Here is a 23,091-nt window from a genome sequence, read left to right as displayed (position 1 = left end):
AGTTGCTAATATTAAATAAAATATTTAAAAAAATTACTTGGTTCTCTTAATTTGTTGTCTTGTCAATTAGCTATTTGAAAAAATATATTTAGTACTTAATCTGTTGTAACCTCAGTTTGTTCTTTGCCAACTCTGTCAGTTATTTGTCATCACCGTCAGATTTTTGTTCACTTTGAAAGAAATATTTTATTCTTTGTTTAAATTTATTGTGCAAATGATTAAAACACTAAGTGAGCTACATGACATGATGTCTTGTTTGCCTAAGAGCATTGGTTATATGTGTTTTAATATTAAAAAGGAGGGTAGAGAACTAAGGATTTTAGGAATAGAATTTTTCGAAATGGTGTGAAAACAGAAAGAAAATGTAGAGAATGTATTATCACTTACCTCCTTTATTGAACACCATTATTAGATAATTGAGGATTTTACATTCTTGTTGGATGGATGAAATTAAAATAGCATGCTTTTCAGTGGGTCTGACAGAGTAGACACAAATTAAGTTGTGAAGTGCATAAATGTAAAGCATTTTCATAACCTGTTCCCTTACATGGTTCATTAGCCCAGACCTTTGTCTACAAATATATCAATTTCTAATTAATGCAGTATTAAAAAATATAAGCTAACTTCTAAAACATGTTTTGTCCCTTATCTTAAGAATCAGATAATAATAATAATAATAATAATAATAATAATAATAATAATAATCTATAATATAGAGCTACCTCTTTTTCTCTAAATGCATTAAACTTCGACATTATGTGACTATTTACAAAAACATGAGAATGTTTTATTTATTTACTTTATTTTAAACATTTTTTTTCTTTCTTTTCTCCACTGCTCTGTATGGAGAGAAAGACATTAACAGTTATAAATATCCCCAAAATGCATTTGGCATAATGCAAGGCGAACTGTTGAATATAATGTTGAAGGTGAACATCATACAAATATTTTAACGCTTTATACTATGTTTTCTTGGACAAAGACGGATAGGATTCCTACAAAACTTTCTTACTTGAATAGTGGAAATAATCTGTGACAAAACGATGCATATACATACCCTTGTCCTTGATTTCATAGTGTCTGGGGAAACAAATTATGAGATTAAAGAAACTATATACCAATGTTAACATCACACAGGTTAAAATTATTACTTACAATAGTTTTGTCATGTCAGCGCTGGAGCGAGCAGCACGCTCAACTGCCCAAAGAGCAATAGCGCGCGCTTCCAGGTCTTTCAGTGACATTTACTTTTGACAGTTACTGATTTTTGTTTTACCGTTGATTACGTTAAGTATTTAAACCACAGATGTGCCAATAAATTTCTCAGCCGATACCGATGGCAGATTATTATGATGACAAAACTGCTATTTGTAAGCTCTGCATTGCTAAAATTTTACACCGGACGCTGCAGCAATGAAGCGAAAGTTTCGAGTCGAGTCAAATTTTTTTCTTGCCTGCTCGCGCTGAATCACAGCGCCAGTACACCGTGGAAAGATTTAAATGAAGATGACTTGACCAAGTATATAGTGCATGGAAAAATATATTTTTTAGGGTAGTATATTTCATATCCAATTAATGTTTTTATATACAATATAATATAATACAATATAATATAATATAATATAATATAATATAATATTTGCTGTCCCCTCAAAATAACTCAACACACAGCCATTAATGTCTAAACCGCTGGCAACAAATGTGAGTACACCCCTAAGTGAAAATGTCCAAATTGGGCCCAATTAGCCATTTTCCCTCCCTGGTGTCATGTGACTTGGTGTTACAAGGTCTCAGGTGTGAATGGGGAGCAGGTGTGTTAAATTTGGTGTTATCGCTCTCACATTCCCTCATACTGGTCACTGAAAGTTGAACATGGCACCTCATGGCAAAGAACTCTCTGAGGATTTGAAAAAAAGAATTGTTGCTCTACATAAAGATGGCCAGGCTATAAGAAGATTGCCAAGACCCTGACACTGAGCTGCAGCATGGTGGCCAAGACCATACGGCAGGACAGGTTCCACTCAGAACAGGCCTCGCCATGGTCGACCAAAGAAGTTGAGTGGACGTGCTCAGCATCATATCCAGAGGTTGTCTTTGGGAAATAGACGTATGAGTGCTGCAAGCACTGCTGCAGAGGTTGAAGGGGTAGGGTTTCAGCCTGTCAGTGCTCAGACCATATGCCGCACACTGCATCAAATTGGTCTGCATGGCTGTTGTCCCGGAGGGAAGCCTCTTCTAAAGATGATGTGCAAGAAAGCCCGCAAACAGTTTGCTGAAGACAAGCAGACTAAGGACATGGATTACTGGAACCATGTCCTGTGGTCTGATGAGACCAAGGTAAACTTATTTGGTACAGATGGTGTCAAGCGTGTGTGGTGGCAACCAGGTGAGGAGTACAAAGACAAGTGTGTCTTTCCTACTGTCAAGCATGGTGGTGGGAGTGTCTGGGGCTACATGAGTGCTGCCGGCACTGGGGAGCTACAGTTCATTGAGGGAACCATGAATGCCAACATGTACTGTGACATACTGAAGCAGAGCATGACCAGTATGCAGTATTCCAGCATGATAATGACCCCAAACACACCTCCAAGACAACCACTGCCTTGCTAAAGAAGCGGAGGGTGAAGGTGATTGACTGGCCAAGCATGTCTCCAGACCTAAACCCTATTGAGCATCTGTGGGGCATCCTCAAACGGAAGGTGGAGGAGCACAAAGTCTCTAACATCCACCAGCTCTGTGATGTCATCATGGAGGAGTGGAAGAGGACTCCAGTGGCAACCTGTGAAGTTCTGGTGAACTCCATGCCCAAGACTGTTAAGGCTGTGTTGGAAAATAATGGCGGCCACAGAAAATATTGACACTTTTGGCCCAATTTGGAAATTTTCACTTAGGGGTGTACTCAATTTTGTTGCCAGTGGTTTAGACATTAATGGCTGTGTGTTGAGTTATTTTGAGGGGACAGTAAATTTACACTGTTATACAAGCTGTACACTCACTACTTTACATTGTAGCAAAGTGTCATTTCTTCAGTGTTGTCACATTAAAAGATAATCAAATATTTACAAAAATGTGAGGGGTGTACTCACTTTTGTGAGATACTGTGTGTGTGTGTGTGTGTGTGTGTGTGTGTGTGTGTGTGTGTATATATGTATGTGTACATACATAATATAATATATTTTTTTATATATATATATAATATGAGATTTTTTTTTATCTTTTTAATTTACTTAATGTTTAACTAAAGAATCCTGCAAGCCCTTTTTAAAAAAAAAAATTTTTAATTTTTTTTTTTATACTGATATAGGCAAATGTTCATTCCCGTGCTCAGATTGCAGTCAGAGTAGAGCTATGATGTTGGATGTTGCAGGGACTTATGAATGCAAATGCAGATCCCGCTGTTCTGATTACAGTGCTGTGAAAAAGTATTAGCTGATTTCTTCTGTTTTTGTGGATATCATACGAAGTTGTTTCAGAAATTAAAACAAAATCTAAGATAAAACAAAGGCAAACTGAGTAAACACAAAATACAATTTTATAAATTATAGTTATTTGTTGAAGCAAAAAAAAGTTATCCAATACCAACTGGCCCTGTGTGAAAATGTATTTGCCCCCATAGTTCTAAGATTTTAGAAAAGGTTGTAGCAAAGCAGTTATGCTCGTACTTAGATAGGAATAACATTCATGAAATGTATCAGTCAGGATTTAGACCTCATCATAACACAGAGACAGCGTTAGTTAAAGTAGTAAATGACCTTCTACTGACTTACGATCAGCTTTGTGTCTCGCTGCTTGTGTTACTCGACCTTAGTGCAGCTTTTGATACTATAGATCACACTATTCTACTTGATAGATTAGAAAATGTTGTTGGTATTAAGGGAACAGTCCTCTCCTGGCTCAGGTCTTATCTGACCGATCGTTATCAGTTCGTAGATGTAAATGGTGATTTCTCCATGCGTACTGAGGTTACTTTTGGAGTTCCACAGGGTTCTGTTTTAGGCCCACTGCTCTTTACTTTATATATGCTACCCCTAGGTCAAATTATTCGTAAACATGGAATTAGCTTCCACTGTTATGCTGATGATACACAGTTGTATGTTTCAGCGAAGCCAGAGGACAGACAGAAGCTTAGTAAAGTTGAGGATTGTGTAAAGGACATTAGACATTGGATGTTAATTAACTTCCTTCTACTTAATTCTGATAAAACAGAAATACTTTTATTAGGCCCACGTGTAGCTAGAAGTATTCTTTCTGATCACATGGTTACTCTGGATGGTCTTTGTTTCATCATGTACAGCAGTTAAAGACCTTGGAGTGATTATTGACTCCAGCCTATCATTTGATGCTCATGTAGATAATATTACTAGGATAGCCTTCTTTCATCTCAGAAATATTTCTAAAATAAGAAACATATTGTCACTACATGATGCGGAAATACTAGTTCATGCATTTGTCACCTCTAGATTAGATTACTGTAATGCCTTACTGTCTGGATGTTCCAGCAGGAATATAAATAAGCTCCAGTTAGTCCAGAATGCAGCTGCTAGAGTCCTAACTAGAACTAGAAGATACGACCATATCACACCGATATTATCAATACTGCATTGGCTCCCAGTAAAATCTCGCATTAATTATAAAATACTTTTATTAACCTATAGAGCGCTAAACGGTCTCACGCCACAATATCTAAGCGACCTTTTGGTTTTATATGATCCGCCACGCCTACTTAGGTCAAAAGATGCAGGCTATTTGACGGTACCTTGAATAGTGAAGGCTACAGCAGGGGGAAGAGCTTTCTCTTATAGAGCCCCACAGTTATGGAACAGTCTTCCTATTAGTGTTCGGGACTCGGACACGGTCTCGGTGTTTAAGTCTAAGCTTAAAACGTATTTGTTTACTCAAGCCTACCCTGACTAGATTTTGTTCTACTACTTCGCAGTCATAATTATCTTTTTTCTCCCCCTCTCCTTTCGCCGAGCCTCACACGAATTTATGGAGATACTAGAGATCCAGATCCTTTCTGCCTCTGGATGGAGCTCAAATCTTCTTTAATTCCAGACTGCTGGGACTACGGATGCTCCTAACGCCATACAGACTTCATATAAATCCATAATGAACTTTTTCACACTAACTGTTGTTACCCAGATGAGGATGGGTTCCTCTCAAGGTTTCTTCCTCTTAAAACATCTTAGGGAGTTTTTCCATGCCACCGTCGCCACTCAGTGGCTTGCTCAGTTGGGATAAATTCGCACCTTTAATATCTGTATACCATGTTGATATTTCTGTAAAGCTGCTTTGAGACAATGTCTATTGTAAAAAGTGCTATACAAATAAAATTGAATTGAATTGAATAGTTACTAATTCCCCAAATCTATGAAACTGCATTCATAATGGGGTTCAGCTGGACTAGACGCAACCAGGTCTGATTATTGCAAACCCTGTTCAACCAAATCAACATTTAAATAGAACTTTTTGAACAGTATAAAGTTGGTTAAAGGTCTTATTCTGTAACACACTATGCCAAAATTTAAGGAATTCCAGAAATGATGAGAAAGAATGTGCTTGAAATGCATCTCTCTGGGAAGGGTTACAAAGCTATTTCAAAATCTCTGGGACTCCAAAGGACCACAGTGAGAGCCATTATATCCAAATGGAAAAGCTAGGCATTGTAGTAAACCTTCCCAGAAGTTGCAGACCTTCCAAAATTCCTCCAAGAGCACAGCAATATATTTATTTCCTTATTTATGATTTATTTCTTAAGTTGTCCAATCTTGTTACTGTGCTCATAATCAGTGTTTTATATCAGGATATTATTACCGGTGGCCACAGCACTAATATATCCTAGCCAGACTTAATAAAATACATTAAGTTCAACTCATCAGTGGACGAATAGTTGATCAGCTGTTGAAATATTAAGTTTGCACCTTTCCCCTGTTTTGAGCTCAATCTGACGAAAGGAAAAGCTTATTTTCCCTACAGTACCCCCTATGGGTCCAGTGTTAATGATTGGCTACACCTCTGTCATAACGAAATGTTATGGCCCAGTCTATGTTAGGCCGCACAGAGTAACCAGTTCGGGATTCAATTGGATTGACCTTTAAAAATCAGGGAGCCAGGAATAACAACACAAATAGGGTCGTTCAAAGAAGTAGTGGCGTATTGTAAATCACAGAATAATATACATACAGCTGTACAAGGAACCAAACCAGGCGTAACTTCAGGGTGGGACAAGGCCAAAATAATAGACAAAAGAATTCTATTATTAGGTAGCTAGCTTACCTAAAAGGAAAATAAAGAAAATACAAGGATACTTCCCTAACTACCTAAGCAAAAAAACAGAGACAAAAGGGCCCTCTCCCAAAAGAAATGGCAGCCACACCCCTATTAGCCAGTTAACCAAGTGAACATATATACAATAGTGAAGAGAATACACATAAACAGATACAGGGACAACCAAACTCAAAGTCCAAAAATATAGGCAAAAGTCAAAAACCAGAACAGCAGTCAGAATATAGCATAAAGCAGCACAACCAAACACACTCTCTAAACCACCAACACATATGTAACCACCTCCAACATCCCACCCCATTCTCACTCCCCTTTCTCTTTAAATATGGTCGCCATTTAGTTTGGTCATCCTGGGAGGCGGGAGCAAGGCAGGCTAGGGCAGGCTGGAAACTCTGGGAGGGAGTTCGGACCTACACACACAATGTCACAGCACACAAAAAAACTTCGCATCCCAAAGATGACCCACCTAAGTGTGAACCTAAAAGGGTTTATGACAACAACAACAAAAAAAACACAACAACCCCTCAATAACATAAATCTCGTGACAATGTTTCAGCAATCACATTTTGGGCACCCTTCTTATGGGCAATCACTAAATTAAACTCTTGCACAATAAGAGACCATCGCATGAGCCTTTGATTGGTATTCCGCATACGGTGTAAAAAGACTAGGGGGTTATGGTCAGTAAAGACATGTACGGGTTTGACACTATCACAAAGATAAACCTCAAAATGTTGGATGGCTAGTAGCAAGGCAAGAGCTTCCTTTTCAGTGGTGCTATAGTTTAGCTGATGTTTTAAGAACTTCTTAGAGAAATAACAAACTGGGTGTTCTATCCCCTGATCATCATCTTGTAGAAGCACCGCTCCTGCACCCGTGCTACAGGTATCAACTTCCAACTTAAATGGTCTGCTCAGGTCCAGAGCAGACAAAACTGGAGAGCTTGTCAGGAGGAGAAATTTACAAATATGACCAGAATATATACTATGACTCATTCAATTATATAGAGTCAATATAGAATATATAGTATAGAATACAATTAGCAGGATGATATCAAGCAGTGAAACTTCAGAGGCTTATCAGTGTAGTATAGAGTTCAACAGGGTAATAGGGTCCTGAGCTGGCCCTGACCTTGCTGGTTTTGATGAAAATGTTCCTGTATCTCCTCCTGGATTGAAGGAGGTTGAACAGTTTTTGACCGGGATGGGAGGAGTTCCTGATGATATTGCGTGCTCTATGCAGACATCTGTTCAATGACTGGGAGTTTGGCACCAATGATGTGTCGGGAAGTTTTCACCACCCTTTGCATGGCGTTTTTCTTTTTTGCATGACACCATGGAGCTGCCATACCACACTGTGATGCAGCTGGTCAGGATTCTCTCAGTGGTGCAGCCATTCTAACCAGAATAGAAGGACACCCAGGAACTTGAAGCTGGAGGCACACTCTATTTCAGTCCCACAGATGTAGATGGGAGGGTGTCTCATGATTTTGGATTTCCAGAAGTCCAAAATGAGCTCTTTGATCTTCTCAGTGTGAAGGTGAGGTTTTTGGCAGAACACCATGCTGGTAGACCTTGGATCATCTCCCTTTAGGCTGACTTATCATTTGTGCTGATGTGACCTTCTATTGTGGTATCATCTACATACTTGATGGGTGAACAGGGAGTAGAACAGTGGACTCAGCATGCAACCCTGTGGGATGCAAAGTGTTCGGGATGAGGGTAGAGGGCAGACATGGTTGCCCAACTTAAGAGACTGCAGTCTATAGGTTAGGAAATTCAGAATGAACCATCCAAAAATCCACCATGCTCAGTGCTGAATGCACATCTGTTGTGGCGAGTGAGAAGGGATGGTCAAAAGTGGGATGGTCACCAGTATGCTGCCTGCATCCTTGGTCAAAACAAGCATTGTGATTGAACTCAGCCGGGAGGATGGCACTGCTGGTCGAGAGAGCTGGTGGGATTGGTATGTGGTCAGTGAAGATCTGGATGCCCTTCCACATGGATCTGGAGTCAGAGTTGTTGTGGAAGTGCTCTTCAATGCCAAGTTTGTATGAACTTTTAGCTTTCCTAATGTCCCTTTTCAGCTTGGCCCTGGCTGTGCTATGGGCCTCTGCATCACCAACCCTAAAAGCTTTCAGCAGGAGTTGGACCTCATAGTTCATCCACGGCTTCTGATTAGGAAAGGTTTTCACATGTTTGAGGGTTGTGACATTGTCTATACAAGTGATAATATGATCCAGGAAAGATGATGTGTTCAGATCTGTGTGCAAGCCCAAGGTGGCCTGTGAGGCAAACATAGTCCAATCAGTATCCTGAAACTGGTGTTGTAGTGAAGAGACCACCCCTCTGGCCATACATTCACTGTCCTCTCTGTTTCCACACATTCACTGAGGGGCATATACTTGGCTATGTAGCATGAACAAAGAGAGGTCTGAAGAGCAGCCTCTTAGCACATGCCCCATGCAAATCCCAGCACTGCCAACCTGCCACTTAACCCTCAACTGAAATCAAATGTAAGTCGCTCTGGATAAGGGTGTCTGTATAAAAAAACAAAACACACAAATGCCCAGGTTTATCCTTCTCAGAGTCTTGCCCACTGTGAATGAACCCATAATCCACTTCTGTGACTCCGTGTTGACGGCCTCAAAACAGGCATAGAAGTTCTGTCTGCTTTGAAGGCAGTGATGATGCTAGAGCAGTGGTTCTCAACCTGTTAAATCTGTATAAAATAAATACATATACACATTCATATATAATTTATACATACACATATATAAAGTATCTCACAAAAGTGAGTACACCCCTCAGATTTTTGTAAATATTTGATATCTTTTCATGTGACAACACTTAAGAAATGACACTTTGCTACAATGTAAAGTAGTGAGTGTACAGCTTGTATAACAGTGTAAATTTACTGTCCCCTCAAAATAACTCAACACACAGCCATTAATGTCTAAACCGCTGGCAACAAAAGTGAGTACAACCCTATGTGAAAATGTCCACACTGGGCCCAAAGTGTCAATATTTTGTGTGGCGCCCATTATTTTCCAGCACTGCCTTAACCCTCTTGGGCATGGAGTTCACCAGAGCTTCACAGGTTGCCACTGGAGTCCTCTTCCACTCCTCCATGATGACATCACAGAGCTGGTGGATGTTAGAGACCTTGTGCTCCTCCACCTTCCGTTTGAGGATGCCCCACAGATGCTCAATAGGGTTTAGTCCATCACCTTCACCCTCCGCTTCTTTAGCAAGGCAGTGGTAGTCTTGGAGGTGTGTTTTGGGATCGTTATCATGCTTCTCCAAAGGGAGGGGATCATGCTCTGCTTCAGTATGTCACAGTACATGTTGGCATTCATGGTTCCCTCAATGAACTGTAGCTCCCCAGTGCCGGCAGCACTCATGCAGTCCCAGACCATGACACTCCCACCACCATGCTTGACTGTAGGCAAGACACACTTGTCTTTGTACTCCTCACCTGGTTGCCGCCACACACGCCTGACACCATCTGAGCCAAATAAGTTTATCTTGGTCTCATCAGACCACAGGACATGGTTCCAGTAATCCATGTCCTTAGTCTGCTTGTCTTCAGCAAACTGTTAGCGGGCTTTCTTGTGCATCATCTTTAGAAGAGGCTTCCTTCTGGTACGATAGTCATGCAGACCGATTTGATGCAGTGTGCGGCGTATGGTCTGAGCACTGACAGGCTGACCCCCCCATCCCTTCAATCTCTGCAGCAATGCTGGCAGCACTCATACGTCTATTTCCCAAAGACAACCTCTGGATATGACGCTGAGCACGTCCACTCAACTTCTTTGGTCGACCATGGTGAGGCCTGTTCTGAGTGGAACCTGTCCTGTTAAACCACTGTATGGTCTTGGCCACCGTGCTGCAGCTCAGTGTCTGGGTCTTGGCAATCTTCTTATAGCCTAGGCCATCTTTATGTAGAGCAACAATTCTTTTTTTCAGATCCTCAGTGACTTCTTTGCCATGAGGTGCCATGTTGAACTTCCAGTGACCAGTATGAGGGAGTGTGAGAGCGATGACACAAAATTTAACACACCTGCTCCCCATTCACACCTGAGACTTTGTAACACTAAGAAGTCACATGACACTGAGGAGGGAAAATGGCTTATTGAGCCCAATTTGGACATTTTCACTTAGGGGTGTACTCACTTATGTTGCCAGCGGTTTAGACATAAATGGCTGCATGTTGAGTTATTTTGAGGGGACAGCAAATTTACACTGTTACACAAGTTGTACACTCACTACTTTACATTGTAGCAAAGTGTCATTTCTTCAGTGTTGTCACATGAAAAGATATCAAATATTTACAAAAATCTGAGGGGTGTACTCACTTTTGAGATACTGCGTGTACACACACACACACATATTATGTGTGTGTGAGTGTATATGTATGTATGTATATGTGTGTGTGTGTGTGTGTGTATGTATGTGTGTGTGTATGTGTATATGTATATGTGTGTATATATATATATATATATATATATATATATATATATATATATATATATATATATATATATATATATATATATATATATACACACACACACGTGTGTGTGTGTATATATGATTTGCTGCATCTGGGCCGACTTGTCATCATTGATGGAACAATGAATTCTGAATTATACCTATTCATTCTAAATTCATTCATGTCAGGATATCTGTCCATGAACTGAATCTCAAGAGAAACTGGGTCATGCAGCAAGACGATGACTTTAAGCACACGTTGTTCTACCAAACTATGGTTAAAGAAGAATAAAGTTAATGTTTTGGAATGGCCAAGTCCATTAATCAAAAGGTCATGACGGGACCTGAAGCAAAACAGCCCCCCCCCCCCCCCCCCCCCCCAAAAAAAAAAAAAAAACCCTAAATAAATGAACAAACAAACTGAAATTCAGAAACCAAGTGGGAAAGTGTACCCAGTAATTCAGTAAAATGTAGAACCACCTTTTGCAAAAATAACTTTTTTCTGTAGGAGTTTGAGTCACACATAATTTAGGATAAAGTCTGGCCCACTCTTCTTTACAACATTGCTTAGTTCAACAGTCTTTGAAAGCATTCTGTAAAGCTGTTTTGTGACAGTATCCATTGTTAAAAGTGCTATACAAATAAAATTGAATTGAACATTATTGAAATCTGTATTTTTGTTGTCAGTAGGTAAAAATTGAGGTAGGGCTGCACAATAATTGAATATTGATCTCGATTATGATTTTGACTTCCCACGAGTACATGAATATGATTGACTGCAATATTGACGTTTCTAGTTTGTCCTCTGCTCATAGAAAACTATGCTGCATGTCAAATCAAGCCCTTCCTACACTTACAGCCAGTTATCATGGAGTGGTGCAGGGGTGACGTCATTTTGTAATACCAAAACCCGGAAACGAGTTAGCATTTTTGCACTCGCGCTGCCAGCTTCGCTTTGGCTTTCAGAGAGCTCTGCGAGCTCCAGCGCTTGCACGAGGGGAAATCATGGCACTACCAAGTTGCTAAATGGCACTATAGAGGTTGTCGGGGACATTAAACGCTATCACGCCGAACAGGAAAAGTCTTTGCAGATAAACTGGTTCAGGTATGCTTTGCACAATTCCCCCCCAAAATATTTAAAAAGTAGATCCGTATTATGGAAAATGTTTTTAAATCAAATTTGGAAACGTTCTCGGAAGCTTGGTGATGGTGACGTTGAAGTCGAGCGACCGTGGTGTAGTTCGTTTATCGCACATTGTTAGTTTTTTATTTCTGGTGGTTGTATTTAGGCTTCAAACTTCATAAAAGTTGTGTTCATTTGTGAAAATTATTTTGATGGACAAAAAGTGTTGGTATTGTAAACTTTTGGCAATCACAGGGCTTTTTTTTCTTTCTTTTTTTCCCTGCAATAATCCAAAAGCCTATGGGAAATTCCTATTGGGTTGTTGTGGGAACCAGCGTGATGCTAATTTTCGGTTCCGGTACAGAATGACATCATCCCTGCACTACTCTATTGGGTGATTTGGCTGCGTCTCTCCTCCTGTAAACACTATTATTGCCTTTTCTGCATTTGCCTGAATTGTTTTCATTTGGTTGCACATTGTTATATTTGATTGCATATTTTCATTTGGTTGATGGCATATTTATTTTTACTTATCCTGTATTTTGGGTACAATTTTATTTATATTTTACTTCTATGAGATGATGCACTTTAAGGATCAGTCTAATTTGATACAAAGATTTGTACATTAGCAGGAATGTAGCACAACATGGAGATGAAAGCAGCGGTCTGTTTATTTAAAATGTGAAAGTAAAAATATATTGTCCCTAAAATCAGTGAATAATCGTGAACTCAATATTGATAAAAAATAATCGTTACCCATAATCATGCAGCCCTAACTTGAGTTTTTGTTTTTTTATAGAAGTTGGTGAGGTCCACACAATTGTTATTTAGGCCCTGAATAAAAACATAGAATTGAATTACAGTGTACTTTCTTTTTCCTATGACTGTAGATCTCCCACTCTTTTGCTAGTGAATGCTTACAGTGTCTTCAGAGACCTCAGTATGGTATTAATTCCAAGTGGCCAAACCTTCCTTAAAGAAAATTTAAGTCCCTAAGTTGCGAGGTGGGGCCTCCATGGATCTGATTTGTTTGTCCAGCACATCCCACAGATGATTGATTGGATTGAGATCTGGGGAATTTGGAGGCCAAGTCAATGCCTTGAGCTTGAAAATTTTTACTATGTTCCTCAAACTATTCCTGAACAATTTTTGCATTGTGTCCGGGCACATTATCCTGCTGAAAGAGGTCACTGCCATTAGGGAATGCCATTGATATGTAGGGGTGTACTTTGTCTGAAACAATGTTTAGGTTGGTAGTGTGTGTAACATCCACTTAAATGCTAGGACCCAAGGTTTCCCAGCAGAACATTGCCCAGAACTACCTCCGCAGGCTTGCTTTTGCTGTGTGTGTGTGTGTGTGTGTGTTTGTCTAGTATTGGTCTCACAGTATTTAGCATGGAGGCATGTCAATTGTTCTGTTTTACAAGGGGATTAATGACCATTTTTTATTGATTTTGGGACAGTGGCAGAGAGCAGTGAGCAATTTAGCATTTTCAGAAGTTCCTTTCCTAGGTAGCTGACCACATCTTTTAATAAGCTAGTGGGAAGGGTGTTAAGTCAGCAGGTGGATAGTGGAACAAAAGAAGGAAGGAAATTTTGCTTCAGGTGTTTTACTTTATGACCTTTAAACAGGAATACAGTGTGCACTTTGCAGAAGGTTTTGAACATTTTCTTGCTCATACTCACATTATTTAAAACAGAACCAAAGATTATGTATTGATCAGACACAGAATTGATTAATAAAAACAAAATGGTAAATCATCTGATCATGTGCACTTAGTGCTTTACACTGTTTCTTATTCACCCATTCACACACCAATGACAGCAGAGCTGCCTTGCAAGGTGCTAGCCTGCCATTGGGTGCAACTTGGGGTTCAGTGTCTTGCCCAAGGACACTTGTGGTGGCATGTGGGCTGGGAATCGAACCGCCTACTCTGCGATTAGTGGACAACCCGCTCTGCCACCTGAGCCACAGCTGCCCCACAGTATGTTTAGTTTGGAAGTTTTAGATACACAACCAATGCAGTTGGAGGAATTTATTATTTTACAGAAGTTTGATTGCTTCTGGTAGTATTTTCTTATGAATATGAGTAATTACTGAGTTTGCTAACTAAGTCCAAAATGTATGTCAATATTTACAAGGGGAAAGTTATTTGTATTCAGAGACGGGTTACTTATGTGCTTAACTTGGCTTTCTGGGGACCCCATTCAATTTATGCAAATTTATGCTCTAAGGTTGACAACTTTTTTTCCCCCCGAGTATCCGAGTTGTGATTTTTGAAAAGTTTCTAGACCACTGCTTTTAGACATTAGCTTTAGCCACCAAAAGCCCAAAATAATATAGAAAATATTGCAAACAAAAGCAGTTTGCTATCAAATGCAATACAATGAAACATAAAAGCAAGATACAATTTAAACCTGAAAAAAGATGAGAAGCATTGAAATATCTAATAGGAGTCTAATTTATTGCCAAGATATTGCTGCACGGATAGTCCTATTTGTAATTGCACAGTAGCAAAGGATAAATACACTACTACGGATAATGTTAACAAGCTAAATTAGTTAAACGTGTTTTATTGTGTTTTTGTTCATCCATTTAATATTTTCTTCACTTAAATTCACATTATTTTAATGGCACTACTGTCATTGTTATGCAGTGGCCCCTCTGTGGGACTTGGCCCTTGATTATAGCCCTGGCTACCAGGTTATTGCATAATAACCTGGTTATTAGGAAGTTAATAACAATGCAAATAAGAATGAAATATCTCTTCTGCTCTCTTCTATTTCACTTTCTCTATCTAGCTGGATGATGAGGCAGCTGCGGCTTGTACAGTATGTGAGAGCCAGGTTTTAATGCACTATGAATACCATGTTTTATACTCCTTCAGTCATCAGGTGCCTATACTCTACTTCAGAGCATCTACATTAGGTATGATGTTACCTCATGCAGATTATGTATATTTAAAAAAAAATGGTGTGTGGGGGTTCTAAAATAAACTCATGTACCATAGAATTTTACAGTTGTTTGATAGCTTGCATTTGTTCTGTACTCTCCAATTGTACAGATGGACAGCCTTTGTCCCTTGATGAGGTTTGGATCAATATTCACCCAAACTACAGACAAAGACTACTACAAGGACCTTGGGATACACTGACTCAACAGGTGACAGCCATCAGTACATCATTAACTGTTTTTTTTTTTTTTTTTTTTTTTTTTTTTTGGGGGGGGGGGGGGGGGGGGGGGGTAATTCTGGCTCTATGTTTACATAAAAGAACATATTTAAGAATATTACATATTTATATATATATATATATATATATATATATATATATATATATATATATATATATATATATATATATATATATATATAGTATCTCACAAAAGTGAGTACACCCCTCACATTTTTGTAAATATTTGATTATATATTTTCATGTGACAACACTGAAGAAATGACACTTTGCTACAATGTAAAGTAGTGTGTGTACAGCTTGTATAACAGTGTAAATTTTCTGTCCCCTCAAAATAACTCAACACACAGCCATTAATGTCTAAACTGCTGGCAACAAAAGTGAGTACACCCCAAAGTGAAAATGTCCAAATTGGGCCCAATTTGGTGTCAAGTGACTTGTTAGTGTTACAAGGTCCCAGGTGTGAATTGGGAGCAGGTATGTTAAATTTGGTGTCTTTGAACATGGAACCTCATGGCAAAGAACTCTCTGAGGATCTGAAAAAAAGAATTGTTGCTCTACATAAACATGGCCTAGGCTATAAGAAGATTGCCAAGACCCTGACACTGAGCTGCAGCATGGTGGCCAAGACCGCAAAATTTACATATTTAAGACCTTTATTGGTCACATATACATTACAGCACAGTGAAATATATCCCACCTTATTAGGAGGTTGGGGTCAGAGCACAGGGTCAGCCATGATACGGTGCCCATGGAGCAGGGAGGGTTCAAGGCCCAACGGTGGCAGCTTGGAGGTGTTGGGGCTTGAACCCCCAATCTTCTGATCAGTAACCCTTAACCATTTAGTTAGCCATATTCTAACAAATGTTCAGATTTTTAATAATTACTGATGGACAGACTCTACTGAGTAATTGACACCACAGTTTGTAAGATCTGGCAACAAATATAGGAATAGATTACAAAGTATGGGTTCACGTATTAATCAAATTATTTTAAAAATTGAGTGGATGGCTAAATGTTTCAAAAATCAATTTTGTTGCATAAACAAGCGAATCAGGAGGAAAAAAGAATATTCACTCTGCACCATATTATTATGAGATATGCTTGTTTATAAGTGGGAAAAAAATTTTAGCACCCCCAATGGCCCCAAAGAAAATGTTGCTCTGGATGATTTTAACAAATTTCGTCCCATCTCAAATCTTCAGTTTTAGAATAAATGCTTGAGCGGGTTGTTGCCTCTCAACTATGTAATCATCTTACAATTAATAACCACTTTGAACCCCTTCAGGTACATTCCCGAATGGGCAACCTGTCATAGAGAATAGGTGGAGGAAAAATAGAATGGACAGAGCTCATTTGTGAACAGTTTTTTTTAACCAACTTGCATGTCTCCAGATTGGTCCTTCTGAGGTCATAACTGCAGTTCTAGTAACAGCTACAACCTCATACGGATCCTCTTATTTAGGCTCCCCTAGTTGTTTGTTCCACTTGAGAACCCACAGCAGCCCCTGGTCACCTGGAACAAAATTATGTGTGGGATTCCTTGAGGGCAGTGGTTATTTAGCATGTACACATTCATATTCATGTTTTTCCTGCAACACATCAAGCAATTTAGACACCTAGTCGTCTAGATGAATATCAACACCACTTCCTGCAGACAGAGAAAGGTTAGTAGACATTTTCTAAGCCGTGGGGAAAGGTCGACCGAATAACACCTCAAAGGGTGAAAGGCCTGTGGTTTTAGATGGCGTCATTCGAATTTCCGTAAGAATGGCAGGTAGAAGGTCAGGCCAGGCAGTACTCTTTCACTGCTGCATTGCTTTGCTCAGACGGTCTTTTAGAGTGCGATTCATATGCTCAACTACACCAGATGACTGTGGGTGGTATGGTATGTGAAATTTCCAGTCAATAGCTAAATAGTCACAAACCGTTGAGTTACTTGTAATGTAAAAGCGGTGCCTTTATCTGAGTCAATTTGCAAAGGTACACCGAAGCGCGGTATGATTTCTTTCGCCAAAATCCTGACGACAGTTTTAGCATTTTCCCTCACGCATGGAAAGGCCTCGACCCATTTAGAAACGATCTACAATGACAAACAGCATTCTATGCGGTCAAACGGTATATGGGTAAATCAACCTGCAGACATTCAAAAGGCACCTGTGGAGGTGACCATGCATCGTGCTTTACAGCAGAACCAGTGGCATTGTTTTGTAGACATTTCAAACATTGTGAGAGATGTGTCTTTATTTGAGGACATAAGTCACGTATACAAAATTTGGAGGTCATATTGGACACCACTCCTGATGGAGAACGATGTGAGACACCGTGAAACTCACGTATTAGGAAAGGTGCGCTGGTGGTGGGAATGCAGAGACGACCTACTTTATCAAACCAGTTGCCATGGTGATCTGGACAGGCTCATTGTGCTTGCCAGTAATCAGAATCCTCAGGGGTTGCATGTGATTGCATAAGGGCAAAATCCACCCCCGCCAACAAAGCACTAGTATAAAAGGTGATTGTGACCTAGCCAGTTTTGCATGTATATCAGCTAGCGCGTTCCCGCGTATCTCCACAGTGTTGCCAGTTAGATGCGCCTTTGTTTTGACGATCGCGAGAGCTGTTGGTTTAGCACAGGAAGAGATTAGATTGTCAACTAGAGTGGAGTGTGAGATTGGCTTACCATCCGCGGATTTAAAACCTCACTGTTGCCAAACAATTTATTTTAAACAATCATGATTTTCAGGTAAATGAATGGTGTCATCCTGTGAATTTAGCACATGGTGTAGAGCATGAGCGATTGTGTCAAGAGCGGTGGAGCATTTAATGGTCAAATTTGTGGTAGCACAGAGAATAATTTCATAACCACTTCTGTGCTGTGCTGTCATGTGTTTCAATGTTGGATAATACCCGTTTCACCTGGTGGGCTGTGTGCAACACCAAAGGGTGTGACAAGACCAATCTTTCGGCATCTGCTACCAAAAGAGCGCTCCCAGCCACTGCAGGCAGACAGCCAGGGAGTCCAGCAGCCACGGAATCCAGTGTTTTAGAGAGAGAGGCACAGGGACGAAAACCACCCCCATGCTCCTGTGCTAGAACGCCTGAGGCCACTCCAAAGTGTTCATGGGTATACAGATGGAAAGGTTTTGTGTAGTCGGGCAGACCCAGTGCTGGAGAGGAACATAAAGCAGTTTTTAAATGTTTAAATGCAGAAACACTCTCAGGTGTATGTGTTGCAGGAGTCAAAAGTGGATCTGAATGTTCTACGATAGCTCTGAGCTGCTTATCGTAATAGGAACAATCAGATATCCATTGTCTGCACTAATTAATCAGTCCCAGGGAGGCCAAAACAGCCTGTTTTGTAGCGGGAAGCTGGGAAGTCATCACAACTGATATCCGGTCGTCCGACAGCCTTCTCTGTCCTTTTGATGAGAGAAAACCCAAATATTTGACTTCTGGCTTACATAGTTGCAATTTTGTATGTGACACCTTGAATCCTTTGTGAGCCAGATGCTCCAGCAGTCTCGAGGTTGCCGTCCAGCAGGAAGCCTCCGACTCAGCTGTAATAAGAAGATCGTCCGCGTATTGCAGAACACGGGCGTCATCTGTGACATGGAGATCTTGCAAAGAGTCTCTTACCACACGGGAGAACACCGCGGGGAAGTCAACGTAGCCCTGTGGCAGGCGTGTCCAGGTCAGCTGGCGTCCCCTGTGCGTAAATGCAAACAGTGGCTGGGTTTCCTCGGCTACAGGTACACTGAAAAAGGCGGAACACAGATCCACCACGCATGGTGTGAAGGGATTAACCCTCTTACCCCTAAGTTCCCACAGTATTATGTCCCATAACCCTATATTCCCCAGAGAAACTGCACGCCAACCCTGAGTTCCTGGGCCAAAATCAACACTTTTTAATTTTAACATTTTTAGGCCTTGAAACAACTTATAATAATGTATTTGTGTAATATTACTTTGAAAATGAAGCAGTTCAGTGTTTTTACTAAACTTAGAGCACAATTCTTAACTAGAGAAATTACGAAAAATGCTCACTAAAATCCTTATACTCATTTAGAAGTACCATACGAGCATCAGCATGGTCAATGCCTTTATAAATGATAAATAAATAAATGCATTTTAGCGCCAAAAGTCAAGTTTCTGGTGATAATCAGACCAGCAGGTAGTGCTTTCACGAATGCACAGAAATGGTCCCATTATGACTCCAGACCCCTGCAGTGTCAGTCGCACTGGTTGATGCTGAAGATGAAGACGGATCAGGGTCTGAATCAGGGGAGTTTGCGTCTCTATCAGTTTCGGTTTCGGTTTCAACATCGCCTGAACTTTCACTGCTGTCACTATCTAGAATCCTCGCTCTCGCCTGTGTAACTGTGTATGTTTTCTTTTTTTTCCACTGTTTTAGATGTACCTGTGTTTACTGTAGGTGTAACTTTAGCTGGAAAACGATTAGCTTTTCGCTTTGGCATTTTTAGTTCACTGCTACTATTATACCAATATTCACGCTTGGATCAGCTTTATCGTAATGCCGGCGTAATAACGTCGTGACGTCATGACGTCATCAACCTTCCGGGTTAAAAAATAATAATTAAATAAGTAAAGAATCATAGCAGAGTAATGCCGGTACACCGGCCTTACGGGGATAACGTTTACACTGTAAATCCTCTATATCGGCCTTACGGGTATTTGGCATAGACGACCAAGCCGGTATATTGTCCTTACGGGAATAGATCAAAGACGGGCAAGCCGGTTTTTCGGCCATACAGGGTCAGAGGGTTAATGTAATAATATTAGACACATCCAGAATAACAGGTGAAACTGGTATCACAACCTCATTTATTCGCCTGAGGTCCTGTGTGAATCTCCACATTCCATCAGGCTTAGGAACAGGATTGACAGGGGTGTTATACTGACTCACACAGGGCCTCAGAACGCCTTGCTGTAATAGAGAATGAACAATAACATCAATACCAAGGGCTTTCGATTCAGACAAGGGATATTGTTTTACATGCACAGGATTAGAATATTTTGATTTAGCCTGATAAGGAACACATTGCACATGTCCCACCTCATCCTTGTGAGTTGCCCACAGAGAGTTAGGCAGAGACTGTAACCTTGGGTCTGAGGATTCAATGTGAGAAAACAGAGAGAGTGAGACACATTGGACAGCTGATTTTGGATGGTTTATTGCTGTTTCCGCCAGCAGAGGTGCAGATACCACCAATTTAGAGCTCGAAAATGCAAGTGTGAGATGCAGTTTGCTCATTAAGTCACGTCCTAAGAGATTAAACGGACACTTCTGCATGTTTACAAATTCATGTGTGAAAGTTAATTCAGGATCCAAACATGGAAACACATGCAAAGATGGTGTAAGCTACTGTTCAGTCACAACCCCTTCTATTCCCACAGAACTCACAAACTCTGGGGTTAACGGCCCAGTGTACAATTTTCCAATCAAAGACTTAGTAGCGTCAGTATCTAAAAGAAAAGCATACACGACATTAGCAAAGCTTAATTCAATCATAGGTAATTTATTGATCTGAGGAGAATTAAAAGCTACATTTAAGTATGATCGGCACACTGGGTCACAAGAGCTCTGTGGGCATCCCTATTGATTGTGGTAATAATAATCCTACTGTACAGGAGGTGGTGGTGGTGGAAATGTGTCTGATTGATAGTTTGATTGGGACCTCGCCCTCCCCGCAGCAGTGGAGGGTGGGACATACATATGCGGAGCGGGCTGATATTGACCAGGCTGATAATATGGGACAGATTGTGCAGGAAAATACTGCAGGCCACCTCTTACGCTAAAACCACGACCACGGCCACCTTGACCTCTCTCTTGCTGTTGAGCTCGTTTTTTAGCACGACAGTTACGAGCCCAGTGGCCAGGTTTCTTACAATAATGACATGTGCCTGTTACAGACCCAGTGGCTCCCTCGGTTTCCCCTGATGTATCAGAGACAGTGGACACATTAACTTCCGTGCTATTAGTGGGTTCACTCATCATGGCGGCGACATTCTTTAAACAGGCGTCACTCAATAAACCAGCAGTTTGCAACTGTCGTACTTTAGCGGCGAAGTCTGCGACAGATATTCTAGCACGGCCAGTACAATGCATTTTTAGTGTCTGCTGAACACGTATTGGACAGCAGGACAGGAAAGTATTAACAAATGGCACAATAACAGCGCCTGAGTTATAATTCATAAGCGCTACATGTTGCCACTGGGTTGTGAACCATTCTATGAATTTTGGTACGGTTTCACCCTTTCCCATTGTGAGAGCAGTGACTTGTGTCAGATCTTGCGCAGCAGAGCTTAGTTTATCGAGATATTGCAGGAGGTCATTCTTAAATTCTATGACATTGTACATCTCAGCCCAATATAAGGTTTGTCTAGGTTTTGTCTTTTTTATTTTAATGGTGCTAGTCACCCTATTCTCACCTGTGCCTGTGGTGGTTGTCTGAGTTTCGGTGTCGCTATCCCCTCCTGTGAGATCGATTCCTACGTTATCATGTCGAATATTAAGGGCAGGTACTTCCTCTACTAATCCCTCCTCATCATATTTGTCTTTTAACGCGCTGCGAATAAGGTAACGATAATCAGGACTGCTCAATTGGAGATTAGCAGTACAGGACATAAGAGCGTTTACCCATTTAACAGGTTCCTTTTTAGGGTCGTGCACATTAATAGCCTGAGTGCAGTAAGTCAAATCAGCTAGGAAAGCTTGGGGCTACATGAAAGCCTCCATTCCCTTTCGTCTGCCATGCCATGGCAAAATTAGTTGGCTGTAAGAGCTCGGGCGGAGGGGGAGGCAAGTCTGCTCCACTAACAGGTGGAGAGTCTGGCTGAATTCTTCGAATTCCTCAGACATTGATATCTGGTTCTCCCTCGGGAGTAGCAGTGGCTAACTCTGGCGCTTTGTGTGTGAGCGGTTTAGCATGAGTGGGTGTTTCCTTCGAAATTGGAGCAGCAGCGGCACTGGAATTTAGGCTTAAAACTTCTACTTGGTGGTGCGCGAGGTGTCTCATCATTCACATGGAACATTTTAGGTAATTTGTCCTTCAAATTATAATGTTTATTCCATAAGGGGAGTAGGCGAAGCCATCCCATTTAACATTTTGCCATATACTCATAATCCCAAGACGGATCACCTTCCCCGTCATAAACCATTCGTTTGATCTGAGCAAATACACGCGGCTCAAAGCAACCACGGAATGAAATAATTTGAAGCTGCGGCGCGCATGCAACTGTCCAGCCGTATAAACAATCTAAATATGGAACCGTATAGAATCCGCCTAACACGGTCTCTTGGTGTCATGCCAGGAGACGGAAGAACCGGGCTGGACGGTGACCCTCCCATAACTAACTTGGAAAACAACACGCACAATAATACTTAACACACAATACTACAATATAAATATAACACTCTCTTAGGCAAACCACAGACAGTTCTGCAAATTATTCTACAAATATAAAATACAATTATTAGATTAGGCGGGAATAACGTTACAGAGGATCATAGACCAGAGTATAGATTATCGGCGACAGATAATCACTCACTTACTTCTCTAATTATGATTATAATTATGGGTACGAAATTACACTGCAGCGGGGAGGAAAAAACACTCCCCTCGTCCAGAGTAATCCACTTCCGACACCAAACTGTTAGATTTCCAAGTATCTCAGGAATCTCAGATTACGCCTGTCAGATCGTCCGTCATGCCTTCCAGCCTGTTTTACCATTAACTTCTATTAACTTTTAGTTCTGTGCTTAGAAAGTGTGGTTTACCGCAGAGTTCAGGCGCCTGGAGAGTCCGCATGAACACACACACCGACACATATGAATGTTCACAGAGACTTCCAGTTTATTCATTCAAAACAGAAGTATTTATACACATTGTACACATTGATAACAGCAGTGCATGACGGTTTCTACTGATCCAGGTGTTGGACAGATTTAAACAAAAAACACAGCACATAGTCATAATA

At 40.6% G+C, this 23,091-nt stretch overlaps 1 protein-coding gene across 9 annotated transcripts in view; it reads left to right on the top strand.

Moving 5' to 3' along the window:
- The window catches only part of atg10 (ATG10 autophagy related 10 homolog (S. cerevisiae)), a 50,589-nt gene that overhangs the window by 11,424 nt on the left and 16,074 nt on the right, over positions 1–23,091 (top strand). For 8 of the 9 annotated variants that reach the window (XM_047160650.2, XM_047160647.2, XM_047160642.2 and 5 more), the window contains 2 exons: positions 14,704–14,830; positions 14,967–15,064. The exons of the other annotated variant lie outside the window; for it this stretch is intronic. In XM_047160650.2, coding sequence (XP_047016606.1) covers positions 14,704–14,830; positions 14,967–15,064 — 225 coding nt within the window. The remainder of the gene's footprint in view (positions 1–14,703; positions 14,831–14,966; positions 15,065–23,091) is intronic. 9 annotated transcript variants of the gene reach the window in all.

This window comes from Ictalurus punctatus, chromosome 16 (genome assembly GCF_001660625.3).
Source record: "Ictalurus punctatus breed USDA103 chromosome 16, Coco_2.0, whole genome shotgun sequence".
In the NCBI taxonomy this organism is placed as follows: Eukaryota; Metazoa; Chordata; class Actinopteri; order Siluriformes; family Ictaluridae; genus Ictalurus; species Ictalurus punctatus.
The sequence above is the reverse complement of the archived record's forward strand: the minus strand, read 5'-3'. Positions and strand labels throughout refer to the sequence as shown.